The sequence below is a fragment of the Gymnodraco acuticeps genome, unplaced genomic scaffold, assembly GCF_902827175.1.
Source record: "Gymnodraco acuticeps unplaced genomic scaffold, fGymAcu1.1, whole genome shotgun sequence".
Lineage (NCBI taxonomy): Eukaryota > Metazoa > Chordata > Actinopteri > Perciformes > Bathydraconidae > Gymnodraco > Gymnodraco acuticeps.
The window spans coordinates 673,206-696,639 of record NW_022991436.1 but is presented as its reverse complement, the minus strand read 5'-3'; the positions used below and the strand labels follow the sequence as shown (position 1 = coordinate 696,639).

The 23,434-nt window shown below is 40.5% G+C and overlaps 1 protein-coding gene across 6 annotated transcripts in view; it reads left to right on the top strand.

Annotated features, from left to right (window-relative positions):
- Positions 1-23,434, top strand: part of map4l (microtubule associated protein 4 like) — a 99,617-nt gene that overhangs the window by 13,581 nt on the left and 62,602 nt on the right. For all 6 annotated transcript variants that reach the window (XM_034196234.1, XM_034196238.1, XM_034196237.1 and 3 more), the window contains exon 2: positions 7,156-7,355. In XM_034196234.1, the coding sequence (XP_034052125.1) occupies positions 7,166-7,355 (190 nt within the window). In that variant the 5' untranslated portion in view covers positions 7,156-7,165. The remainder of the gene's footprint in view (positions 1-7,155; positions 7,356-23,434) is intronic.

The window sequence follows — 23,434 nt, the reverse complement described above, 5'->3', positions numbered from 1 at the left end:
AACTTACATTTAACAGAAACCAGGTGGAGAAACTAGACTTGAGCTCCGCCGCCGCCATGATAGTCTTGTTAGTAAACAACACAAACACGCCCACAGCGCGTCTCCGCATGTGACACAGGAAGTATCTAAGTACATTTACTCAAGTACTGTACTTAAGTACAATTCTCATCTCTGTTCGCCTGGCTGTTGACTATATAAAAAAACTAACGCAGTAACGGAGTAACGCACCATGTAGTAACGGTAACTGAGTTACTGAATTAAAAAAGTTATGCGTTAGAGTACTAGTTACTGCCAGAAATAACGGCGTTACAGTAACGCGTTACTTGTGACGCGTTAGTTCCAACACTGATCGTGAGTCAGTGTGTGAGAGAAATTGTTGTGTGATTATAAGTCAAATGTGGAGAAGCATTTCATTTACTATAATGTGAAGGGAAATGTATTTGAGAGGCGACTCTGAGGCAGTAACATGCATTTTAGAGAGTCATTCATAACTCCAAATGAGTAATAGAGAACTGACTAGGTAGTGGTAGGAACGCAAAGTGAAAGTCTGTGTGTGTAAGGAGGTGTCCGCTGTACGCTGTCCTTCCCCCCCAAACAATGGCCTACAGTTCCATTCAAGGCCTGCTATAACTCTACTGTGTGTGTGTGTTTTGTGTGTGTGTATGTGGTACAGTTGCATGATAAGACAATGATAGCTTGTTTGCTGGGAGCGTGGTTGGAGAGACAAACAGAAACAGGGACAGAGAGAAAGAGGAGTTTGTCCAGGGGTCGTGCTCTCTATGTGTTGGGACAGTTTTATGCATGTCACATTAAGCAGGTGAAATTAGTCCAAGCAATCCTCTTTGAGGTTTATTCTTAGGTTAAGTCATTGTTAAAGGGGACCTATCATGCAAAATGCACTTTTGTACGTCATTTATACATGAATATGTGTCCCCGGTGTGTCAGGGAACTCACCAAGTGTCAGAAAACACAACCCTCTCTCTTTTCCTCCATACCCAAATCTCTAAAAACGGGGCTGCAACGGAGCTGATTATTATTTGAATTTTTCTGATGTCAGAAAAGGGGTGCTCCGCCTATATGGGCAACTCTCCACCTATCAGGGGAATGAGAGACCGCTCGAAAGCGCTGGAGACGCTGTAGTACATATGCCAGGCCTGTAAGTGGCGCTGTAGTCTGCCACAAAAGCAGAATCAGCCCTTGCCAAAACAGGGCTGGAAAAGAGCAAATAGAGCGAAATGAGGCATGGCTAAAATGCATGATCTGTTTGGTATTTTTTTTTTAAAACTTCACAGACATGTTTTAGGTATGGCCCTACAATATATGTTTCAAATATAGCATGATAGGTCCACTTTAAGTTAGTTTAGATGTCTCTGTTTTTGAGTTCTCTAGATAAAGTTATGTTTATGTTACTTTTCTTTCCTCTTTTTATTTTACCCTTGGAAGCACTAAACACTAGAATTTAATACAACGTTTGCAGGTTGACTCATTCGTTTTGCAGCAGTCAGTGACAGAGAGGAAAATAATTGAAATTTGAAGCATTTCATAAAGAGGCCCTATTATTATAATAATTGTTCCAGTTCATAATTTCAAGTATTTTGTACCTCTGTGAATGTTTGCTTTAATTTTCAAAAAGCTCTTTATCTTTCTCATACTGCCTGTGATGCAGCACCTATTTTCACCCTCTGTCTTAAACCAGAGCCCAGTGTGCTCTGATTGGTTAGCTGGTCGGTTCTGTTGTGATTGGTCAGCCTCTTAGGCGCTGTTTACACGAGAACGAAACGGGTTGTATTAGTCTTTTAGAGTGGGAGAACTTTTGGATTGTAGCCTTTGCAGACCATTTACATGCACACAAACCTAAAGAACACACAACAGGAAAGGGACAACTCCAAAAAGCATATCAGGTACTCTTCAAACTAGGGCTGGGCGATTTGGCCTAACAATAAAATCGCGATTTTTTTTCTAACTAATGGACAATTTTCGATTTAAACCTCGATTTTTTTCTGTTTTTTTCTAAACAAACCAGACCAAGGCTCTTTTAAGTGAATAACGGGAGCCGGCTCTCGCCCGCGAACGAGCCGTTTTTTTGTTTTTTTTGCGGAGGGATCTAGATCGGCATGAAGGCACATTATGCAATGTGCACATCATCCCGCTTATTACACATGGACACATTCTCAACAAAGTAACGACATGACTCCCAATATTAATTGAAATGCTTTTATGGATTTAGAAAATGATTTTATTGACTTAAAAAATAGTTTTATGTATTGATTTAAATTGACAAGCATCCGCTAAGAAAAGTAGTCCGTTGTTACTGTTTGAACTAACGTAGCAACGGCAGGAACTGCTTCGATAGTGTTTTTGAGGAGCTTTTTGATTACAGATTTGAAAACATCGTTGCTTGCTTTAAAAGTAGCACACTTCATGATGTCAGACCTTGGGAAGTATCTAGATATCCCTGCCCTAATGCCAAAGTAACTGCCAACTGAATATGTGTCGCCGTTTGATGTCTATGTCTGGACCGCTGCGTAAAAAGGAGGGTTTCTGCCCCATTACTTCTCTTCTTACTTCTATAAGAATAAAACACGGAGGACGGAGATCTCTTTTCCTCCCCCTCTACAGACCGCCCAGCAGCTGATCTCAGAGCACGCTCCCCTCTCCTGCAGGGGGGCGTGGTCAGCCCCCTGCAAAAACAGCGCTGGAAAAAGCAAATGGAGCTAAATGAGGCATGGCTAAAATGCAAGATATTTTTGGTATTTTGAAAAAACAAAACAATTTATATACTTTTATATAGGTCGATACAGTAGCCCCTTTTTAAAAAAAATAGTTTGTATAGGTGTTGCTATCTGTTTTGTGTAGCGTGGTTCTACAAGCAAGTCAATGCATTCATTGGGTGGTATCAGAGATTTACACGGGTCTGTAAATGCAATGAAAACAATTGGCCACAGCAAATCATTTATATTAAACTTTATTTACTTTATTTACTCTTGAATACTTCAGTACAAAGGATGTATTGAATAATTTAAGTGATATATGTGTACACAGAGCTGCAGATCGGGTAGTCACAGGCAATGTGGCTGAGTTTTGTGCGCGTTCTGGAAAGTGAGAGAGTAAGCTACTACGGAGTCCCTTAAAGCAAAACAAATCTGCGGAGTCTAGAAATGTTTTTAAATCGCGATTTTTCGGTTCAGCCATTTCACAAACCGTAGGAAAGTAAAAATGCAAATTAATCGTTAAAACCGAAAAAATCGCCCAGCCCTACTTTAAACTAACTGCAGTCCGTTTACTGACAACAAGGTTTCAACTTAGCTGGATGCCTTTGAGCTTGTTTCAATAAGCTGATTCAAGTTTAACTGGGGTCAGTCACCATGGTAAACCTGCACAGCTAGCCTGCTCTGAAGAAGGGTCAGTTAACCAATACGTTGTTCAAACCCTGTCATGAATGTCCAGTATCTTACTAACTGAAATTATTATAAGAACTTCATATGCATTGCACTGTCATTACAGACAAGATACTTGACAGTGGTTACCACAATATTAATAACGTCCACACTCTTATTCTAGGTTTTCTGCCAATGTATTGCAATTCCCGCTGGGCCTAAGCATCAGGGAATACAAAAAGGAAAATGTTTTTAAGTTGTTTTCTATCCAAAATGTGTTTCAAGTAGCAAACGTCTTCGAGAGTTAACTTTAACATGTTACCAAGTGTGCAGTAGGAAAGCAAGCGTGTGTGACATCAAATAGGAAATTAGTACTAAGGTTATTGCTGTGAACGTGGCAGTGGCAGTGTGTTTAAGGTTTATTTGTACATGAAACATGCTAAGCTAAGTCCCTGTGTCTTGCTTGCCACCTTATGATAAAATTGAATCCGGGAAGCTACTGACCACTTTACCTCAAGCTTATGTAAGAAGGGTGGACCTTTTTAAGGTGGACCAGCTCATTTAAGTGACAAGCTGTTCTGAATTATAAAAGATTGTTTATATTTCCCCTCTAGTTTAGTAGCAGAATCAGTCGTACTGGCAACCGCTGGCAACACACGCTTGCGGAGTATGACGCACATCAAAACACTGGCACCCATTGTTTCCTGTGTCGCTCCACACAATGGTGGCATCTTGATGCCTGACAGCGGCAAGTCAATGCGCGAGGACACATTACCATCTTGTTGCCAGGCGCTAACACTCCAGAATCCAGGCTGAAAAACAAGGTTAATGGGGAAAAAGACATGCAGAGACTCGAGATAGACAAAGGATTTATGGTTTGCTTTTGCAGTACTTATTTAGGGGCCATTTTTTATTTATCTTTGTATTGACCACTTCATAAGTAGAAGTGCCTCATTGATGTTAAACAGTTGCTATAATATCAAGATGAGAAAAATCTCATCTTGTCCTTGTTTTAGATGTTGTTACTATGCAAGGACAAGTACTTGAAGTGGTTGCCTGTTATAAATACCTAGGTATCTGGCTTGATGATTGTCTTACTTTTAAACTTCATGTCAATAACCTGCTTAGAAAGCTAAGGGTGAAGCTAGGTTTCTTTTTCAGAAACAAGTCCTGTTTCTCGCTTGAGGCCAGGAAAAGGCTATTCTCTGTGACCTTTTTACCTGTGCTGGACTATGGTGATTTGTTGTATATGAATGCACCTGCCCATTGCCTGAACAAGTTAGATGCCGCCTATCACAGCGCACTGAGATTTGTCACAAAAACATCACTGTACCCTGTATGCCAAGGCAGGTTTGCCATCACTTACTGTAAAGAGGCTCAGTCATTGGTACATGTTTATTTTAGGGCTGTCAAACGATTAACATTTTTAATCAGATTAACCACAGTTTAAAAATTAATTAATCATGATTAATCACCATTCGAACTATGTCCAAAATATGCCATTTCTTTATGTATATTGTTGTGGGAATGGAAAGATAAATGAAAGAAGGCGGATATATCCATTTAACATACGTATGTATGTTTATTATAACATGTGTGTCAAAATGAAAGACAGCACACACCTATCAATCATCAAACCGTGGAGTCTTAATTCATTACGTGGTGTTTTCTATCAACGGGGAGTACTTCAGGAAAGTCGACGGGGGGGGGCTAGTGGAGTACTTCGTGACCACAGAGTGTGAACGTTGTGATCAGCTGTTTTAGCGCAGTTCTCCAGTGAAGGGGGGGAGTCTCCCTCCGCAGCCGGTTGGCGTAGTTTTGGCACAATTCCGTTGTACAGACCGACGTTAACAGCAGCCCTGTCTGTGCACACGGAGACCGACTCTGTCGTCCGGTGATCTAACCGCCTTCTGGAAAAGCTTCACAAGTACGTCGGTACGCAAATGTGCTTTGTGACACAAGTGACGGTACGCATTTCAGATTACGCACATAACCTGCTTACCAGTTATGTGCACCCCTGTACTACAGCAAATGTATTCTCCGTCGGGACTTCCTGCAACAACACCACGCCGTTATCTTGATTCTGATTGGCCAGAAGACATTATCAAAGATGTTCTATTGAGAAGACGATCACTACGTGACAAAAGTTTTCAAAACCGTTTCTGGTCTTCGGTATTTCCAGACAAGTGGCTACTGAAATCAATCTTACTAACTGCTGTCTGTGCAATTTACTCCGCGCGAGTTGGCGGACTTTATTTTGCTTACTTTAACATCATTTTTCATGGTGGGGCTAAGCCATTTCTTGGTATGGGTGTAGCCTACCCAGCCATACCCTGGCGCTGCCACTGGTGGGATGTATGGAGCGGGCCATTCTGCACATGCGTTAAATATTTTAACGCAATTAATTCAAAAAATTAATTACCGCCGTTAACGCGATAATTTTGACAGCATTAGTTTATTTATAAAGCTTTGTTGGGAAAACTCCCGTATTATATCTGCTCTCTGATAACACAGAGAGTTGCAAGCAGCTATTGTCTGAGATCGCATGATGTAGTATTGTTAGATGTGCCAAGAGCAAGGACTGTCTTAGGTAAGACAGCTTTTATGTGCGCAGCTCCACTTGCTTGGAACAATCTTCAGCAAGAATTGAAACCGAGCAATCTCATTCCTCTGCATGTTTTTAAAGCTAGGCTAAATGAAATGCTCGTTGATACTATGGGCACTTGTAAATGTCTATAACTATGTAAATGTATCCTGTAAATATAATGTATGATGTCCTTTATTGTTTTATGTTTCATGTGGAACCTATATGCTGCAGGTCTCCCTTGAAAAAGAGATCTATGATCTCAAGGGACCAATCTGATTAAATAAAGGTTTGAAATGAAATGAAAAAATGAGTGCCAAGACAGTAGAAAAGAACATACACTCAGTAGAATTTTGTTTTGCAGGTATATAAAGAGACTTTAAGAGTCATCCTATCATAACAACCTAATGAGGCTGTCCAACAACATCATCTCTGACCCAAACCATGTTCTGAACAGCAAATATGGACTGCTACCATTTTATCAAAGACACAGGGTCCCACGATTCAATAAAGTCAGGCTGAAGCACTCCTTTGTGCATCAGTCAATGTTAATAGTAAATACAGAGCTAAATCCCAGATCAAATACATGCTAAAGGGTCTTTGAGCATGTTTCTATCAGTGATTTTTCATGTATTGTGTCTTGATATTTATCCATGTTGATGTTGGAAATGGAGCTGCTGTGATGCAAGTCAACTTTCAGACTTGACCTGACCATTGAGGTATTATCGTATCATATATCTTAGTAGCTTTAGTAAAGAGAGGTAGTTGGTTCAGTTTTTCTATTTTCATTGAAATAATGAATTAATTGAAATCCACCAAAGTTTCAATAGTTATTATCCCTTCGACTCTCCCTTAGATTGGTATTCCACAAGCAAGCATGTACCTCTATTGAGAGAGAGAGGACATACTAGAACAGCTAAAGCACAGGGTAAAGAAACGTATCACACACTTCAGTTTCTGTTATCATCCTGCATCTGCAATCCGTCTAGAAATAGTTTGCACTCTCACCTGAATCGACAAGCTTGCAAAAGATGTAAGAGGTCTGTCGCATACTGTATGAATGAGGATCATTGAAAGGAAGAGGGTGCAATTTTATTTATGACGAACAGTAAATACGACTATAAAGACAGCAAAAAAGAGGCAGTCATAAACAAATAATAAATGTAATCACACCTCTCCTTTTTCTCTCCATAGTAACAGGACTATGGACCTGAGCCTGCGAGATGCTCTGGGTGGGGGTGGAGGTGGAGTCCCAGGTGGGGCCCCTGCTGAGGCCCTAATGAAGAGGGACTTTGTCGCTTCACTGGAGAAAGAGAGCTATGATGACAAGGTGGGAGAGACGGTCTCCAAGAGCGACTACCGACCCTTACTGGATGGAAAGGACACCAAGAGTGGTGAGTCGCTGTGAGCGTTTAAGCAAAGATGTGAAGAGGAAGTGATGCTTTTCATGGATGTGATGTTGATCCCTCTAGGGACGTCCTCTTTTCAGGAGGGAGTGAGAGTTGAGTTGGCTTGTGGGCATTTACAAGAGTCAAGGTTTTTAATGTAAGTCGTCTGGGTAAAATAAAACTGTATTGCACTGTTTGTGTCCTAAGCTCTCTTAAAGGATAAAACCATGTCTTATGAATTCAAAAATATAACTAATGTAATACACCTTAGTTTATGTATATATTTTTAAATATTTTTATGATTCAAATTGAAGCAGCAGAGATAAATACATTCTGATCCTTTCATCTATCGAAAGGTTCAACTTTCAAAACCCCATTACAGCACAATAACAACATCTTTTCATTAAAAAGCTTGCTGTATAAAATATATTGTGGTCTCCAAGGCTCAGCTGGGATAACCCTGATAACATCACTACAAACTCATATTGGTTATTTCTCAGACTCAAGAAAGTGTATCTAGAGCCATTCAAAGATTATGAAACTGTTTTGATATCCACATAGAGTGGCGCAGGGATGACTTATTTACCCGGAAGTAAGCTGCGCATGGGTTTCCTCGACAAAAAAGCAATGGGATTTCTCCACAGGATTTTGGAAAATAGCTCGAAATAAGGTCTGTGGAAAACGAACCTGATAAATGCACGTTTTGTTCAGCCGGATAATATCCACATGTCTACCCTACTTATAATTTTCGAATCATAAATCTAATCGCCAGAAGCAAAATGCTAACGTTATGCTATAAACGAAATACAGCAGGGTCGCTGCTTCAACGTCACTCCAACTTAAGATCGATATTCAAAAATACAGATTCAAAATTGTACAAGTTAAAGCGTTTGTTTTAACAGTTTGCAAGAGCGCAGGTACTTGCTTTCAAGCAGAACAGGGCAAACAAACTTAGCGGGAGTGTTTTACGTGTTCGGTGTAATGACGTAAAACGGCCTGGACATCTTCTGTAGTCCTATTCAGCCACTTGTTAACAACCATCGTTTTTCAGACACGTAAACTCTTCAGAAATCACCAGTGGGGTCACTGCTGATGTATTTAATGTCTTAGAACAAAACGTGATCCGTCTCTTAAATTTGTGTCAACCACAGACCTTATTTCCAGCTATTTTCCAAAATCTTATGGAGAAATCCCATTGACTCTGAGACGTGGTAAAATGCTAACTCACTTCCGGGTTTTAGGACTCGTCACTGCACCACTCTATTGCTCGAGATGAGTCAACAGACTTCTCTTGAGGCTCTTTTTTGAAGGAATAAAGTAGTAATTTCATAGGTTTTTTACATTTTGTCTTGTTTTCTGTCGGCAGCATTCGGGAAATATGTGTTTGTCAGAAGTGTAAAATGTGAAGAGTCATCTTACCAGTTTGACAGGAACGTTATCATTGGCTCAGGGAGAATTTGGCAAAATCTGATTGGTTTAGCTTGAAAGAGTAAACACCCATCAGTTGATTAGATAAAAACAAGAGACATATAATGAGTCTTTATTACTGAACTTTTACTAAGCTTCATTAGTTGCTTGTAAAAGTGCCTGACATGTTGTAGCTTTATAAAATAAGCTCTGCATAAACATTCTGACTTTTACAGATGAAGTGAACAAAAGATGGATGACTGGTAGAAATAAAGTGTAGAGCTGGGAGATTAGGAAATAAGCAATAAAGATAAGAGACTACTGGAGGATTTGAGGAAAGGAGAGCAGTCCAGAGCTGGGGAGTTAAATAGAGCAGACACAAAAGCCCTGTAGAGACACAGAGACATGGATTAATATATAGAGGGGGCTTTGTTCGAACCTCAAGGGAGGGGGGTCATTTGTACCAACAAGGAACAACACTAGTTTTTATTTTCTATTGAGAGAATGATGAAATGTAGTTGCTTTCTTTCCTCTGTGGGCTGGTACCCTTGAGTAAAGTCCCCTTTGAATCGCTTTATTAATTAAATGGCCAACTTTTTAAAATATTAAAACACGAAAGCAAGCTGGAGATGATAATAAATTAGTGTTTTTTTGTCACATCTGAAAACATATCTCCCTCTTAATTGTTGTAATAAGTGACTAGCAAACCTTTTAGCTTTGTGAGCTAACGTTAGCTCAGAAAAGCTTTCAAACATATCGTCAGCATTGGGATACTTCACTTTAGTAACCCCCTTCAATCATAGAGCCGTTGGTTGTAAGGAAATGAGCAAAATATGAGCATAACCTGGCAAAACTAATCGAATAATCTTGATTATCTTGTTTTCATCCTTTTTGGAGGCCAAAATTGTACATGAAATTAAAATTCCATTCATTTCCCAGCCCTGCTTTGACCAAAGGACAGTTGTTATTGTTAACAATTGTACTAATGCAGTGATCATTTATTGATTCTGAGTTTAATACGCGCTGCAATACAATGGCTTTCTCCTCAGATGTTATACCGTAGAAACAAGATTTGTTAATAATTAATGTTGTTTTCAACGTGTGTGTGTGTGTGTGTGTGTGTGTGTGTGTGTGTGTGTGTGTGTGTGTGTGTGTGTGTGTGTGTGGTGTGTGTGTGTGTGTGTGTGTGTGTGTGTGTGTGTGGTGTGTGTGGTGTGTGTGTGTGTGTGTGTGTGTGTGTGTGTGTGTGTGTGTGTGTGTGTGTGTGTGTGTGTGTGTGTGTGTGTGTGTGTGTGTGTGTGGTGTGTTGTGTGTGTGGTGTGTGTGTGTGTGTGTGTGTGTGTGTGTGTGTGTGTGTGTGTGTGTGTGTGTGTGTGTGTGTGTGTGTGTGTGTGTGTGTGTGTGTGTGTGTGTCAAAGATAAAGTGTAATTGCCTTGTCACTTTGGCCAACCCTGTCTAGACTTAAATTAACTGAGTGTCTCACTACGTCGCTATTTCTCCTGTGTTTTTCTTGTGTTGTTCAGGCCTTATCTTGACTCATTATATCTTTATTGCTTTTTATTTTGGTCTCACTTCTATTCGCTGATGTGGTCTTTCTATCTCTCTGTCATTGTTGCGCTGTGTCAGCCTGGAGACAGTGCTGTATAAGCATCATTACCATCAACACACACAAACACACACAATCAGCTCCCAGCCAGTGGCACAGTGTGGTACAATGAGTTGAATGTGAGACTGTATTTAGCTGTCAGTTTTGAAATAACAACAAGCTTAAGGGAACAACATTTTGATAGCACTTGTAGCTAAGTTAATATTTGTGGGATTCACTGGGAAGATACCCTGACTTTAAGTCCTTTTTATCGGTCAAGATCCAAAAACACTGGACCAATGTTATACACAATATAGAAAACTCCATCCAAAGACATTACATGACATTTGATAAAGGGTGAGTAATACTCCTAAAGATGAGGAAACTTAACTTATGATTAAAATGCTCAAGAAGCAGTTGTAAATTCAATTATTATAACTTTCCAGTATTTTGAAACATTAATGTGACATTTAAAGACGTTGCTTATCAGAATTTCATGTATACATTACCAATTCCAGATTCATCATGGTAATAAATTGGCAGGGCTGGCTGTTGATTAGTTTGATATATTGCTGTTAAATGGAGGTGGCACATCGGCCAGAAGTGCGTGCATTATTTCTGAATCCTTTATGATAAACCACCAGCCTGTCCTATCCTCTCTCACATGCAATGTGTGACATACCCATGCCCTGCTGGTATGATGATGATCACCATAAGCAGGCACACATCCTCTGGCTGTTTGTGCGTTTGTGTGACTATATAAAATACTGGTAACTATATTGGTCTTTTGGCTACATTTTGTAAGTGCCATATGGGTGTTAGAGACACTGTGTGTGGACAACAGATTTTTTACCACCAGGCTTCACAAATGTTTTCATATCATAGGCTGTCAATCAGATTCCTGATGCACCACAGACCCTCATGTGATAGGATATTCACCTTGATGTGGGACCCCTCAAGGATAAATTCTAGGCCCATTGGGTTTCTCATTATATATTGTTTCTGATGTCCTTGATCTTTTCAACTTTCTACTGATTGATAACCTTTGACTCTTTCTATTTGATGCTAGAAAAGGTTCAACAGAGTCCCTCTGTGGTGCTCTTGATGGTCCTTGTTAATTTAGCCATGTCTGTCCTTGTCATAATGTCTTAAAGTAATGTCACTTGAGTCAGCGTTGGTTAGTGCTGAAGACTACAGCTTTGAGAGATGAAAAAAGACTGGAGGTGTGTAGCTCGGACCTCATCCCTGTCTCAGGCTAGAGGCTTAAGGCAACCATATTAATTAATAGCTTAATTCACCTGAATATCCAACCAGAGTGTCTGGAGTCATCGTGATATCATTGTGATGACTAATACATTGCACAAGCAACGAGGGATGGAACCCAATGCAGACAAACATGGCAACAGGGACATTTCAATGATTCATTGCCAAAGGAAAGGTATATAATTTATTTGAGAAATAAAGGCTTACATGCAGGTACTACCTCCGGGACTGGGTCAGAATAGGGTCCTGGAGGCTTGAAAGAACAACGGTGCTACTTTGACTCAGGGAATGAGTGGAAATGGGCAGGTTATATACTGGAGGCCTGGTCTCCTAAAAGTTACTTTCCCATAAAAAGACATGCCAAATACGTTTTGGAGGAACATATTCTCTCTGTAGAGGGGTGACAGGGAGGCAGGATTTGGCAGTGTGTAAGGACGGACAGGGTGACAATAATGTCTTATGAGTTCCATGAGAAATGTTATCTGTTAATATCAAATATTTTTGACATAACTTGCTAGATTGACATATTGGCCTATTCATTCTGATGGTCAGGGTACATGTCAGAACCAGTACCAATCAATGAGATCTATTGTTTGAGACAAGGGAGGATCACCCATCTCTATCACCCTTAGTAAAACAGCTAAGCCTCTGCTTTATTTGTTCATAAATCCCAGACACTATTTCTTTTTATTTTCACATCATCTGTCTTTTTATTTTGTGTTGTTTTTCTTATTCATGGTAATCTCCAACTGTCTTTCTTATTTTTTTCTACATATCTTGTCTTGTTACTTATTCATCTTTATCTTATTTATTCTGTAGTTTGAAATGTTTTGCTTTTCCTTTCATTTAATTTTTTGACTTCATAAAACGGACTTCTGCTATTTGAAATGAATGGAAAACCAACATCTCATCCATCCTCAATGTCAGTAAGGGCAAACCTTTAGTCCTGCCCATTTTGTATCATATGATAGAGAATAGTCACACAACATGCATCATTATGAATAACATATTGAATTGCAAAGGTTAATTTCTTTCTGGTTTGATTGTCTTGTTAAATGTTTAAAGTGAGGTATTACTGTAAGTCACATATTTCACTAAAGGAACACATTATTCATTTTATTTGTTTAAGATGATTTTATATAGGACAGTTTAGCCTCTTTTGGAGAACTAGATTTGAAAGGAGGAGATCGAAGAGATGATTTAATCTGTAAGCTCTACCAAATGAGCTAAGCGGTGACCCCACACTTTAGTTCAACTATTATATTTTTACAAAACAGTTTTCAATAACATTGACTTTTTTGAATTTCTTGATCATTTGAAAGCAATATTTCATTATGTTTTTATTAGGCTACTTTTATCAGAGAGTGCAAAGGAACTGTAATTACTTTCAGATATTTTCCATCCACACAGTTTTCATGATAGGATTTATTATAACTTTTGACTGACCTTGGATGTAGGATCACCCAGGTTTAAGTCTAGTCAGAGTGAAAGCAGCAGAATAAAGTTATACCGCAGTCTGCTAGTGTTTCACTCAAGCTGGGAAGGAACTGTGTTTGCTGAGGCATGAGAACACATCTCTGCAGTGTGTGTACTTTCACTGTACGTGTGTTTGAGCGAGGTACAGGGGAGAGAGAGGGAAGAGGAGAGAGGGACCACTGCATTAATAAGTTGTGTGTGTGTGTGTGTGTGTTGCATTCGTGTGTGTGTGTGTGTGTGTGTGTGTGTGTGTGTGTGTGTGTGTGTGTGTGTGTGTGTGTGTGTGTGTGTGTCGGTAAAAGACACTGCAGTCACATGTGACTGCAGCACAGTGGAACATCAATACCAGCAGCCTCACATACACACATGCTGTTCTGGTGAGGTCATCACACACACACCTTGGCTGTCACTGCCAATAATTTAGATGTGTGTGCTGAGTTCAGCAGATATGTTGAAGTGAATATGATGTAACTGAAGCTTTTACAGCACTTCTGGAACACTGACAGACACAACATCTGTGTTGTGTGGAGCCTAAATGGTTTTAGCTTTAATTTACGAGTTGTAGTCTCGTTGTAATGCAACAGTTTGGGATGAAGAAGTGAAAGGACTGCTTATTAAAACTTTATTCATTCTTGCAATGTTGGCCCTGATTTCTTTCAGTTATAACATCGAAATCAGCTAATTGCAGCAGGATTATCAAATAATTTGATGTGACAGTAAAAAAAGAACAACCAAAGAGACTTGTGTCCTTTTGTGAAACCAAAATCACCGTTGAGTTATTTTTACTAGGGCTGTCAGTCGATTAAAATAGTTAATCGCGATTAGTCGCAAATTAATCGCACATTTTTTATCTGTTCTAAATGTACCTTAGAGGAATATTTTTCAAGTTTTTAATACTCTTATCAACATAGTGGACAAATATGCTTTATGCTAATGTTTGTTTCATTTGAACAATGACAAATATTCTCATGAATATTAAACACAACAACCTCTGAACATTACAAATATCCGCCTCAATTCAACCTGGAACCTCTCTCATACTGTGTGTGTGTGTGTGTGTGTGTGTGTGTGTGTGGTGTGTGTGTGTGTGTGTGTGTGTGTGTGTGTGTGTGTGTGTGTGTGGTGTGTGTGTGTGTGTGTGTGTGTGTGTGTGTGTGTGTGGTGTGTGTGTGTGTGTGTGTGTGTGTGTGTGTGTGTGTGTGTGTGTGTGTGTGTGTGTGTGTGTGTGTGTGTGTGTGTGTGTGTGTGTGTGTGTGTGTGTGTGTGTGTGTGTGTGTGTGTGTGTGTGTGGTGTGTGTGTGTGTGTGTGTGTGTGTGAGAGATCGTTGGAGCTATGTGCAACTCAAGGCATATGCTCGAACGGGAGCTGCCTGGACGCTGCAATCATGTTGCGCACTATCCGTGCTGAGTGTGCTGACTTTTTGTACAATGTCCCACTGTCTGGCTTCCTGCATAAAGTCAAGTGCTCGGCGCAGTTGTCGGCGAAATGTCGCTCCTCTGTTTTCATTTAAACAGCTCCTTATATCCGTTAGCGCTGCTAGCTAGCACCAGATGCTAACAACAACAATACACGTAAGGTCTCTCTCTCGCGCCACACATACACACACCCTCCCGGTCCTCCCGATGGCCAATCCGTGCCTGCCGGTGAGCGTGGAAGTGTGGTCTGCTGCCGCAAGCGGACGGCAGGAGCGGGGCTGTCAGCGTCATCGACAGCTTGTCGATGGTATTTTAAACTCGATGCGCTCTGAAACTACGGGGCGGCCGAGGACAAAAAATACACATGCGTTAAAATAATTAATGGCGTTAATTTTTTTTTGCGTTAACTTGACAGCCCTAATTTTTACATAAAGTTACTTGCATACTCCAAATTAAATGTTACTTTAATGCTTACGTTGCTTTCTTTACGTTGCTTTCTTTACGTTGCTTTCTTATTTTGTGTTCTTTATGTTGCTTTTTTTATGTTGCTTTCTTACGTAACATTCCATGCTTACAACTTGCTTACAACAAGTTACATTCTAACTTGATATGGAATATTACATTGTCAGTACAACTGCTAGGAACAACGACAAAAACTACAAAACTAAGACCAAAGTCATCAAAAATGTTACTTCCTGTGGATCATTTTAGCTATGTTGAGAGAGATGGTTCTGAATTTCTTTATAAATGTAGGTATTTTAGTAAACTAAAGCAGCATACACGGTTTGTTTAAAAGTAAAACACAGTGGATAAAAACTGTACCCCAAAAAGATCTAAAGATTTTAAAGTGGACCCATCATGCTATTTTTAGGCAATATACTGTAGGTCTCAGATATATAAAAAAATATAAAAAACATGTCTATGAAGTTTTTTGCTCAAAATACCAAACAGATCACCCATTCTAGCCATGCCTCATATCCCTCTATTTCAAAAGTGCTGATTTGGAGTATAAAGCTTTAAAAAAAAAGAATTGATAAAAAAAAAAGGAGGGGGCTGAGCTCATGCGGGAGATTCTACCGGCAGATTCTGTGGTGATGAAACGCCATATCATGGATTATCAAGGATTATTTCTGAAACAGTATGGAGCTCAAAGGCTTTCTCTCTTGGCGGTTATACCACAAGGTGAGTTCCTTTTTTATTTCCTGCTTCTTCACACACATGCTCTGTGCCGTACAGGTTAGCTCTGAGTGTTAGCGATGCTAATGTAAACACCGACCATATTACGTCCAAAACAGTCGGGCATTGTTTCTGATAGCAACGTTTCTGATAGGGCCGTGGGTGTAAAGCCAGCCTACATTTCCGATATTACGTCATATCGGACGCAAATCTGGATCAGCTCCGTTGTAGCCCCTTTTTTGGAGGTTTGGGTACAGAGGAAAGAAGAGAGGGTTTTATTTTTTTACGCTGCGTGAGTTCCCTGACACACCTGGGACACATATTTATGTATAAAAGACATCAAAAAGTGCATTTTGCATGATAGGTCCCCTTTAAACAAAACATGTTTTCATTGGCCATGGGATTGCACCATTATTGCACCACATCTGGAGTGTGTTGTGTTGCTGTTAATGGCTGTCATCACAACAGCAAAACCATCACCCAGAGGAGACAATAATCTTCCTGTTCCTTTGCCTCCCTCTGTTTCGGTTTCCGTGTATTATATTTCCCCGTCATTAAGTCATACTCTGATCTGATGTCATGCATCTCTCTTATTTTCTCTTTTAGATCAGTAATCAGTTCTCCTTCAATCCATTCTGTTAAAGGTTGCTCCATTTTGTGTATCCCTCCAGCCATTTAAACAAAAATACAAGCAATGTATCTCCCATCCTCCTCCCCTCTGCCTCTTTTTTATACCTGTATGATTTATTTTCTAAGTTGTATTCACCTTCCAAACAGTGTTCCAATGTTATGTGTTCAAACATTTGGTACAAGGGAAACATCCACACTCGTTGATGAAGGCCCAGTCCCACCAGAAATGGACACCACTTAATGGCGCATTTCCACTGCAGGGCCTCACATGGCTTAGTACGGTATAGTTAGGCCTTGGTAGGCCAGGCTCACTTTATGCTGTGTTTCCATTACAGTTTAGTTGCTGGGGCAGTAACTATAGTAACGCAGTGTAGGCGGAGCCGCGACGTCATCTTCAATGCGAACCACAAAACCAACATCAGCCGTTAGCTGTTAGCCCTCAGAGCTCACAGCTCCTCATATCTGTTCAGAAACTAGACAAAAGTTAAACAAGTACAAACCACAGACTGCCTGTGTCATGGCGAATACAGTCGCTGGTTTATTTATGTCTGTATAGGCCGTTGCTGTGAGTGTGGACGGTCGGAGCATATACTGCGTTAGCTTAGCCGATCTCCATTCAGAAAACACGCAGGTTTTTCGCCTGCCGTCTGTCTGCAGATTTGTCAAAGCATTAATTCATGGTTTTTACTAACCGGTATCAGTATGGTGTTACTTCGGAATCATTTTGAAACGTGTATTACAATTAAATCACGGTAAAATATGTTCATTTGGTTGTAGTTGTAGCCCCCTTGCTAGCAATTCTCTCTAGTTTGGCATATTCAGCCCGGTTGTTGGCCCGGAAAGAACCTGGATTTTGGAGTGCCAGAAAAACATTGAAACAGTACCCGTTAGCCGGAACTACCCCTGGTGGAAACGCAACAAAAAACGGTTTGGCACGGCACGCTTAAACCGTGCTACGCGCTGCAGTGGAAATGCGCCATTAGTGGAAATGCGCCATTAGTGCCCGCTGCCTTCCTCCTCCCTCCCTCCTCCTCTCTCCCTCCCCCTCCCTCTAAGTGCTTGTCTTTTCCAGAGGTAGTGACAGCTGTGAGTGAGTATGTGATGCTGCAGTTTGACTTTCACCTACCCCTGTCCTTGGCTTGGAGAGATAAACTTAAGCATTAGCAACATACATATGCCAATATTAGCTGCATTAAACAGGGCAAGGAGCAGGGACAGGCCTGCACATCAGGAGATTAAGATGGATAGGGACGGGATTTTAGAGCGGTTTTACGTTTTGGGGATATATGTATAAACAAAGAGAAACAATATTAACAACTCAAAGGTTTTGTGTTTCCTTGGTCTCCTCTGGTCTGTCAAAACTCCTTTTTGAGTTTTGATTTCTTCATAACAGACGTCATTTATCAGATTATGGAAAAACTGTGACCTGCGTTGCATTTTCAGCAGGCCTATTACACAAATTAGCTATAGGAGTTCTCTGCATTTACCTCAAAGATCAAAACGGATGCGTCATTCATGGAGGCTAATGAGTTTACCGTTGCCTGGTGTACTGGAATAACCACCTCGTGGGTGTATGCATCAGCAAAAGGTTCATTTGCAGTTTACATCCATGACTTTCCAAAAAGTCACTTTTTCCTATTATACATTTGACCTTTGACCCCAAGAAAGTAATACATCAGCCTTGAGTTTTACCAAAATTAAAGAAATTTCTTACGAGCTTTACTGACCCTTCATTAGGGATGGGTATTGTTTGAAACGTATCGATTCCGATTCTTATCGATTCCCCGTTTCAATTCCAAAATTGTAAAAGAAAGAGGTCAAATGTTTGGATAACAAAAATATCTTTATTCTTTCAAGCTTTAACTGACATTTTTATAAATACAAAAAATACACAATAGCTGTGCTTTATTTCAACTGAGGTAGCAGCAGGAAACCTACTGACATAAGTCATATAAGTCCTCCTGTTCGAGAAAAGTCAGTCCGAGCAACAATAAGGGCCAAATGGTTGAACTAAAGTGCATTCAGTGCACAACACCTGGCTAACTCAACAGTTATTGTTGAGAAAAATCAGCATATCAGCCTTTTCTGGTAGTATGCGTGATCTTTCTGGGCAATTTGTATCTCCAGCAGTGGAGAAAACCCTCTCACTAGGGGTTGAGGAAGCCTGCACACACAAATATGAAAAGGCCACCTCTGAGAGCAAAGGATAAGTGGTTATTTTGTTCCACCACCAGACAGCAGGGTCATCAGATGTCATTGTAGGTGGCATGTCTTGGTACATCTTCAGCTCTCTGTCAGTCTGGTACTGCTGGGTGGACGTGGTGCTTGTTGATAAGTTATTTATCTTCAGGCTGTCTTCAGCAGCAAAAAGCTCCTCAAGCAGAGTCATTTTTAGCCCTCTTGCTGCTGCAGGGAGGTGGCTGCTCCTGCTCTTCCTCACTCTCCTCTCCATCTTCTTCCTCCTCATTCTCTCTTTGAGTGAGAGACTGCTGCTGTGTTACACCATCTTCCACGGTCCAGTTCTGTTGGCTGTTTAGACTCAGTCAGCTTTCCTACCATCACCTTCTCCTTGATCCGGTCCCAGACAGTGCTGTCCTCCACATGGTGTTTGAAACGAGGGTCTAATGCAGTGGCCTCTTCAAGAAAGTTTCTGATGCCATCAGTTTGGTACCGGTTGGAAAGGTTTCCCCAGACAGCCTGCTTCAGGCTGGACACCAACACTATGTCTCCCTCTTCATCAACAGTGAAATGCTTCTCAAGCTTTCGGAGAATTGGAAGGATCTGACCGCAAGTGGGGCTCTTTTCAGAGGAAACACTGAGTGTGGATGTGTATAAGACTTTCATCAGATGGATGAATTCCTCTGCCCTTCTAAAATCGTCCTCTGTCAGTCGAGCAAGTCGGTCCCTCTCCATTGGCTTTCTCAGATGCTTATCGAGGCTGGCTGCTTGAATGGCAGGATATTGCTCAAGGAATCGTTCCAACATCATATAGAGGGAATTCCAACGAGTTCTCACATCAAGAATTAGAGCGTTTTGGCAGATCTATAACACAAACAAGAAAATCTGATTGAGAAATGTGATTATTTTTTGAACAGTTTTATTTCTATTCTACGTGTATCTGTTTAAATGCATTTTAAATATGCATTGTTTGTGTTCGCTTTGTGACAGACAATAAAGTTATCTTGTCTCATGATGATGAATCATGATCATCTATATAAGAAGATTCAGTTTTTATAAGATCTATATAATGTTTCTTGCATTGTGTTAACAAATTAAGACCTTCAAAATATACATAATGCACTAATGAGCTGTCGTATAGAATGGTTACATTAAGTAATCTGAGGGTTGCTTACTTAGGAGTTGTTGCTTTTCCCGGAGCACAGTCTTTCCCATGGATGAATGCTTCATCCAGACGACAACATCTTTGCTGTCCATTTTGTCACCAATGCCAGAGAATAGACACTTTGTGCCCCAAGATTGAGTGTGTGTGCAAAACAGCCTAGCTTTATGATATGTAGGCTTTTTATGGCCACATCCATATTCGCTGCATTATCAACCGTGACAGCCGCTATTTTATTGATAATGCCACATTTTTGCAGAATTTCTCCAATTTCTTCAGCCACCACTTGTCCTGTTTGGACTGTGTAGATGGCTTTTGTTCTGAGAACATTTTGTCTCATCTTTCCCTCAATGATATAGTGAGCTGTCACTGTAAGGTAATGGTCTTGTGAAATGCTTGTCCAGCCATCGCTGGTTATGGCAACTTTGCTAACACCACATAGCTCAAATACAATGTTTGATTTTTCCATCTTATACCAGGCAGGAATCAATTAATTGCTATCCTATCTCTGGAGGGAGGCATGTACTTTGGATTTAGGGCCTTGGTCATTTCCCTGCAAAAAAATATTCAACATAAGTTTTATAACAGTACCTGGCTTTTACTACCCTACTATTGTTACACTTTTTTTTAACCTTGCCTACCTAAATGACGGAGCTTTGACAACCGAGAAGGGATGTCCTCGTGGATTCATCTTCTTATTACAGACACATGCATTTCCTAACATTCGGTCTATATGCTATAAAATGTATTATCTCTTCGATTTACACACGGCATCTATTGCACGTCTGTCCGTCCTGGGAGAGGGATCCCTCCTCTGTTGCTCTCCCTGAGGTTTCTCCCATTGTTTCCCCTTAAACTGTGGGTTTTCTCTGGAAGTTTTTCCTTGTACGATGTGAGGGTCTAAGGACAGAGGGTGTTGTTTTTCTCATACTGATATTCTGAACAATCTGTGCTGTTGTATTTGCTGTAAAGTGTCTCTACTGTAGGCTATTTTTATTATATGTACAGCACTTTGGCTCGACCAAAAATCGTTTATAAATGTGCTATATAAATAAAACTTGAAACTTGATGTAGCCCTTTGACAACAAATGCTGTTACCGCTCTGTGAAACTCCTCTGTTTTTTCTTTGGTCAACTTTCCTTTTAATGCCAAAGAGAACGGTGTGTCGCGGCGAGCTGTACCTGGCACTTCTGGACATGCAAGCGGCGGGTCCGGAGTGCTAGTGCTGGTTATTGATGCCATACTCGGGCTCCGAGACCGCAAGCTACTAAAGACTGTACATTTTTTTATCTCGATGCCGTGCTGTCTTGTTTGCTTAAATTTGAAGTGCAACCTGATGAACAAGCTATTAGCTTGCCACAGGCATTGCATTGTGCCTTTCTCTTTTTGTGTTTAGTGGTGCCACACTTTTGAGCGTTTACCACGATCCATCTTTGGTGTTATGAAGTGACTGAGCCGTGCATTCTGGGTATGTAAACAAATCACACGCTGCTGTTCCGTTGATGCATGACGTTGTCACGTTACTACAGGTCCTTACAGATAGCTACGTAGCCTTAGCCTACGTCCGTGCAGATATGTTGGCTTTCTAAAGGGTTAGTCTACAGCATTTAGGAACCGTTAAGCAGAACCAAAATTGTATATTTTGTATGGGTACCCAGTACCGGACATTTTCTTATCGGTTCTCATTTGGAACCGAGTTTCGATTCCCAACCCTACCCTTCATTGTTTAAACTTTTGACCAAGAACTTCAAATCCTTGATTCCAAGTGTACATTTGGGCCTTGACTTTTGACACCCAAAATGCAATCATCTCTGATACCCAGATATCCTGCAAACATTGTCGATCTGCAAGAGTCTAAGATAATCCTCTCCCACTCATGTTAACCTGCTGTTCACCTCAGTCCATCTCAATGAATGCCCATGCCGGCAGCCTATAATCCCCGCGCTTTAGTTCACTTCCTGCAATTTTTTTCGGATTTTCTTCTCACTGTGATTAAACTACACCATGGTTCACTTGGAATCAAGCTGTCCTGAACCTGTTTATTTGGTTCGGACACAATGTTAACCTGTTAAGCCCGATTGACCCCGCCGGCGTTTTTAGCTAAACAAAACACAAAGGTAACACCAAGCCTCTGAATTAGCACTAAGTGAAAGAGTGCTAACGCACTTAGGTAAGGTACGTTTATTTATATAGCACATTTCAGACGCAGAGGCAATTCAAAGTGCTTTATATGATCATTAACACATAATAGTAAGACAACAGAGAGGAACACAATAAATAAACATAATGGAATAACAGATTCATAAAAACAATGCATTAATGAGATACAAAATAGTTTTAAAATGACATTATAAGTATGGTAGGTGCTAAAACAAGTTAAAAGGCTTAAAAAGTTGTGTTTTTAGCCTCGACTTAAAAGAACTCAGCGTTGGTGAAGACCTCAGGTTTTCTGGAAGTTTATTCCATTTGTGGAGAGCATAAAAACTTAAAGCAGCTTCGGCGTGTTTGGTTCTGAGCCGGGGAACAATGAGTAAGCCTGCCCGGCCCCGATGATCTCAGAGCTCTGGGAGGCTCGTAACAGGGCAGCATGTCGGACATATATTGGGGTCCCAAACCATTTAATGCTTTATAAGTTAGCAATATAATTGTAAAATCGATTCTGTAAGCTACTGGTAGCCAGTGCAGAGATCTGAGTACTGGGGTGATGTGTTCTACTCTTTTTGTTTTGGTCAGGACTCTGGCAGCGGCGTTCTGGATTAGTTGTAGTTTTTTAACCGATTTTTTGACAGAGACCTGTAATTACACTATTACAGTAATCAAGCCTGCTAAAAACAAATGCGTGAACTAGTTTTTCAAGGTCTTGTTGAGACATGAATGTTCTAAGTCTGGCTATGTTTTTCAGGTGATAGTATGCTGATTTAGTAATTGTGTTGATGTGGGATTTGAAATTGAGGTCGGGGTCCAGAACTACACCTAGATTTCTCTCCTTTTCAGATGTATTTAGCAGTAGGGCTTCTAGTTTAGCGCTTACTTCAGCCCGTTCCTTCCCTTTTGGCACCAAAGATAATTGTCTCTGTTTTGTTTTTGTTTAATTGTAGGAAATTGTTGCTCATCCAGCTACTGATTTGTTCCATGCAGTTGGTGAGGGATTGTAGTGGTCCGTAGTCGCCAGGCTTTATTGTAATGTGTAACTGAGTGTCATCCGCATAATTGTGGTACGACATGTTGTTTACTTTTAGGATCTGGGCTAGTGGAAGCATGTTGAGTAGACCTAGAATCGACCCTTGGGGAACTCCATAAGTTATTGCTGTTTGTTGCGATTTAAAAGAACCAACAGACACAAATAAGTCCCTGTCCTGCAGATACGATTTGAACCAAGTAAGTGCTTTGCCAGATAAACCAACACAGTTTTCTAGTCTGTCCAGTAATATTTTGTGGTCCACTGTATCACTGAGGTCCAGCAGTACCAAAATAGTGATTTGCCCCTTGTCTGTGTTTAAATATATGTTGTTTAAGACCCGCATAAGTGTGGTGTCAGTGCTGTGATGGACTCTGAATCCAGACTGGAGATCATCACAGCAGTTATTTTGTGCCAAAAAATAGTTGAGCTGATGGAAAACAGCTTTTTCTATAATTTTACCCAAGAAGGGTAGGTTTGAAATTGGCCTATAATTCTGCATGATTGAGTTGTCTAGGTTTTTTATTATTTAAAAGAGGCTTGATTACTGCTGTTTTTAGTGCTTTTGGGAACTGTCCTGAGCTGAGGGAGGTGTTGACTATCTCTAGTAGCT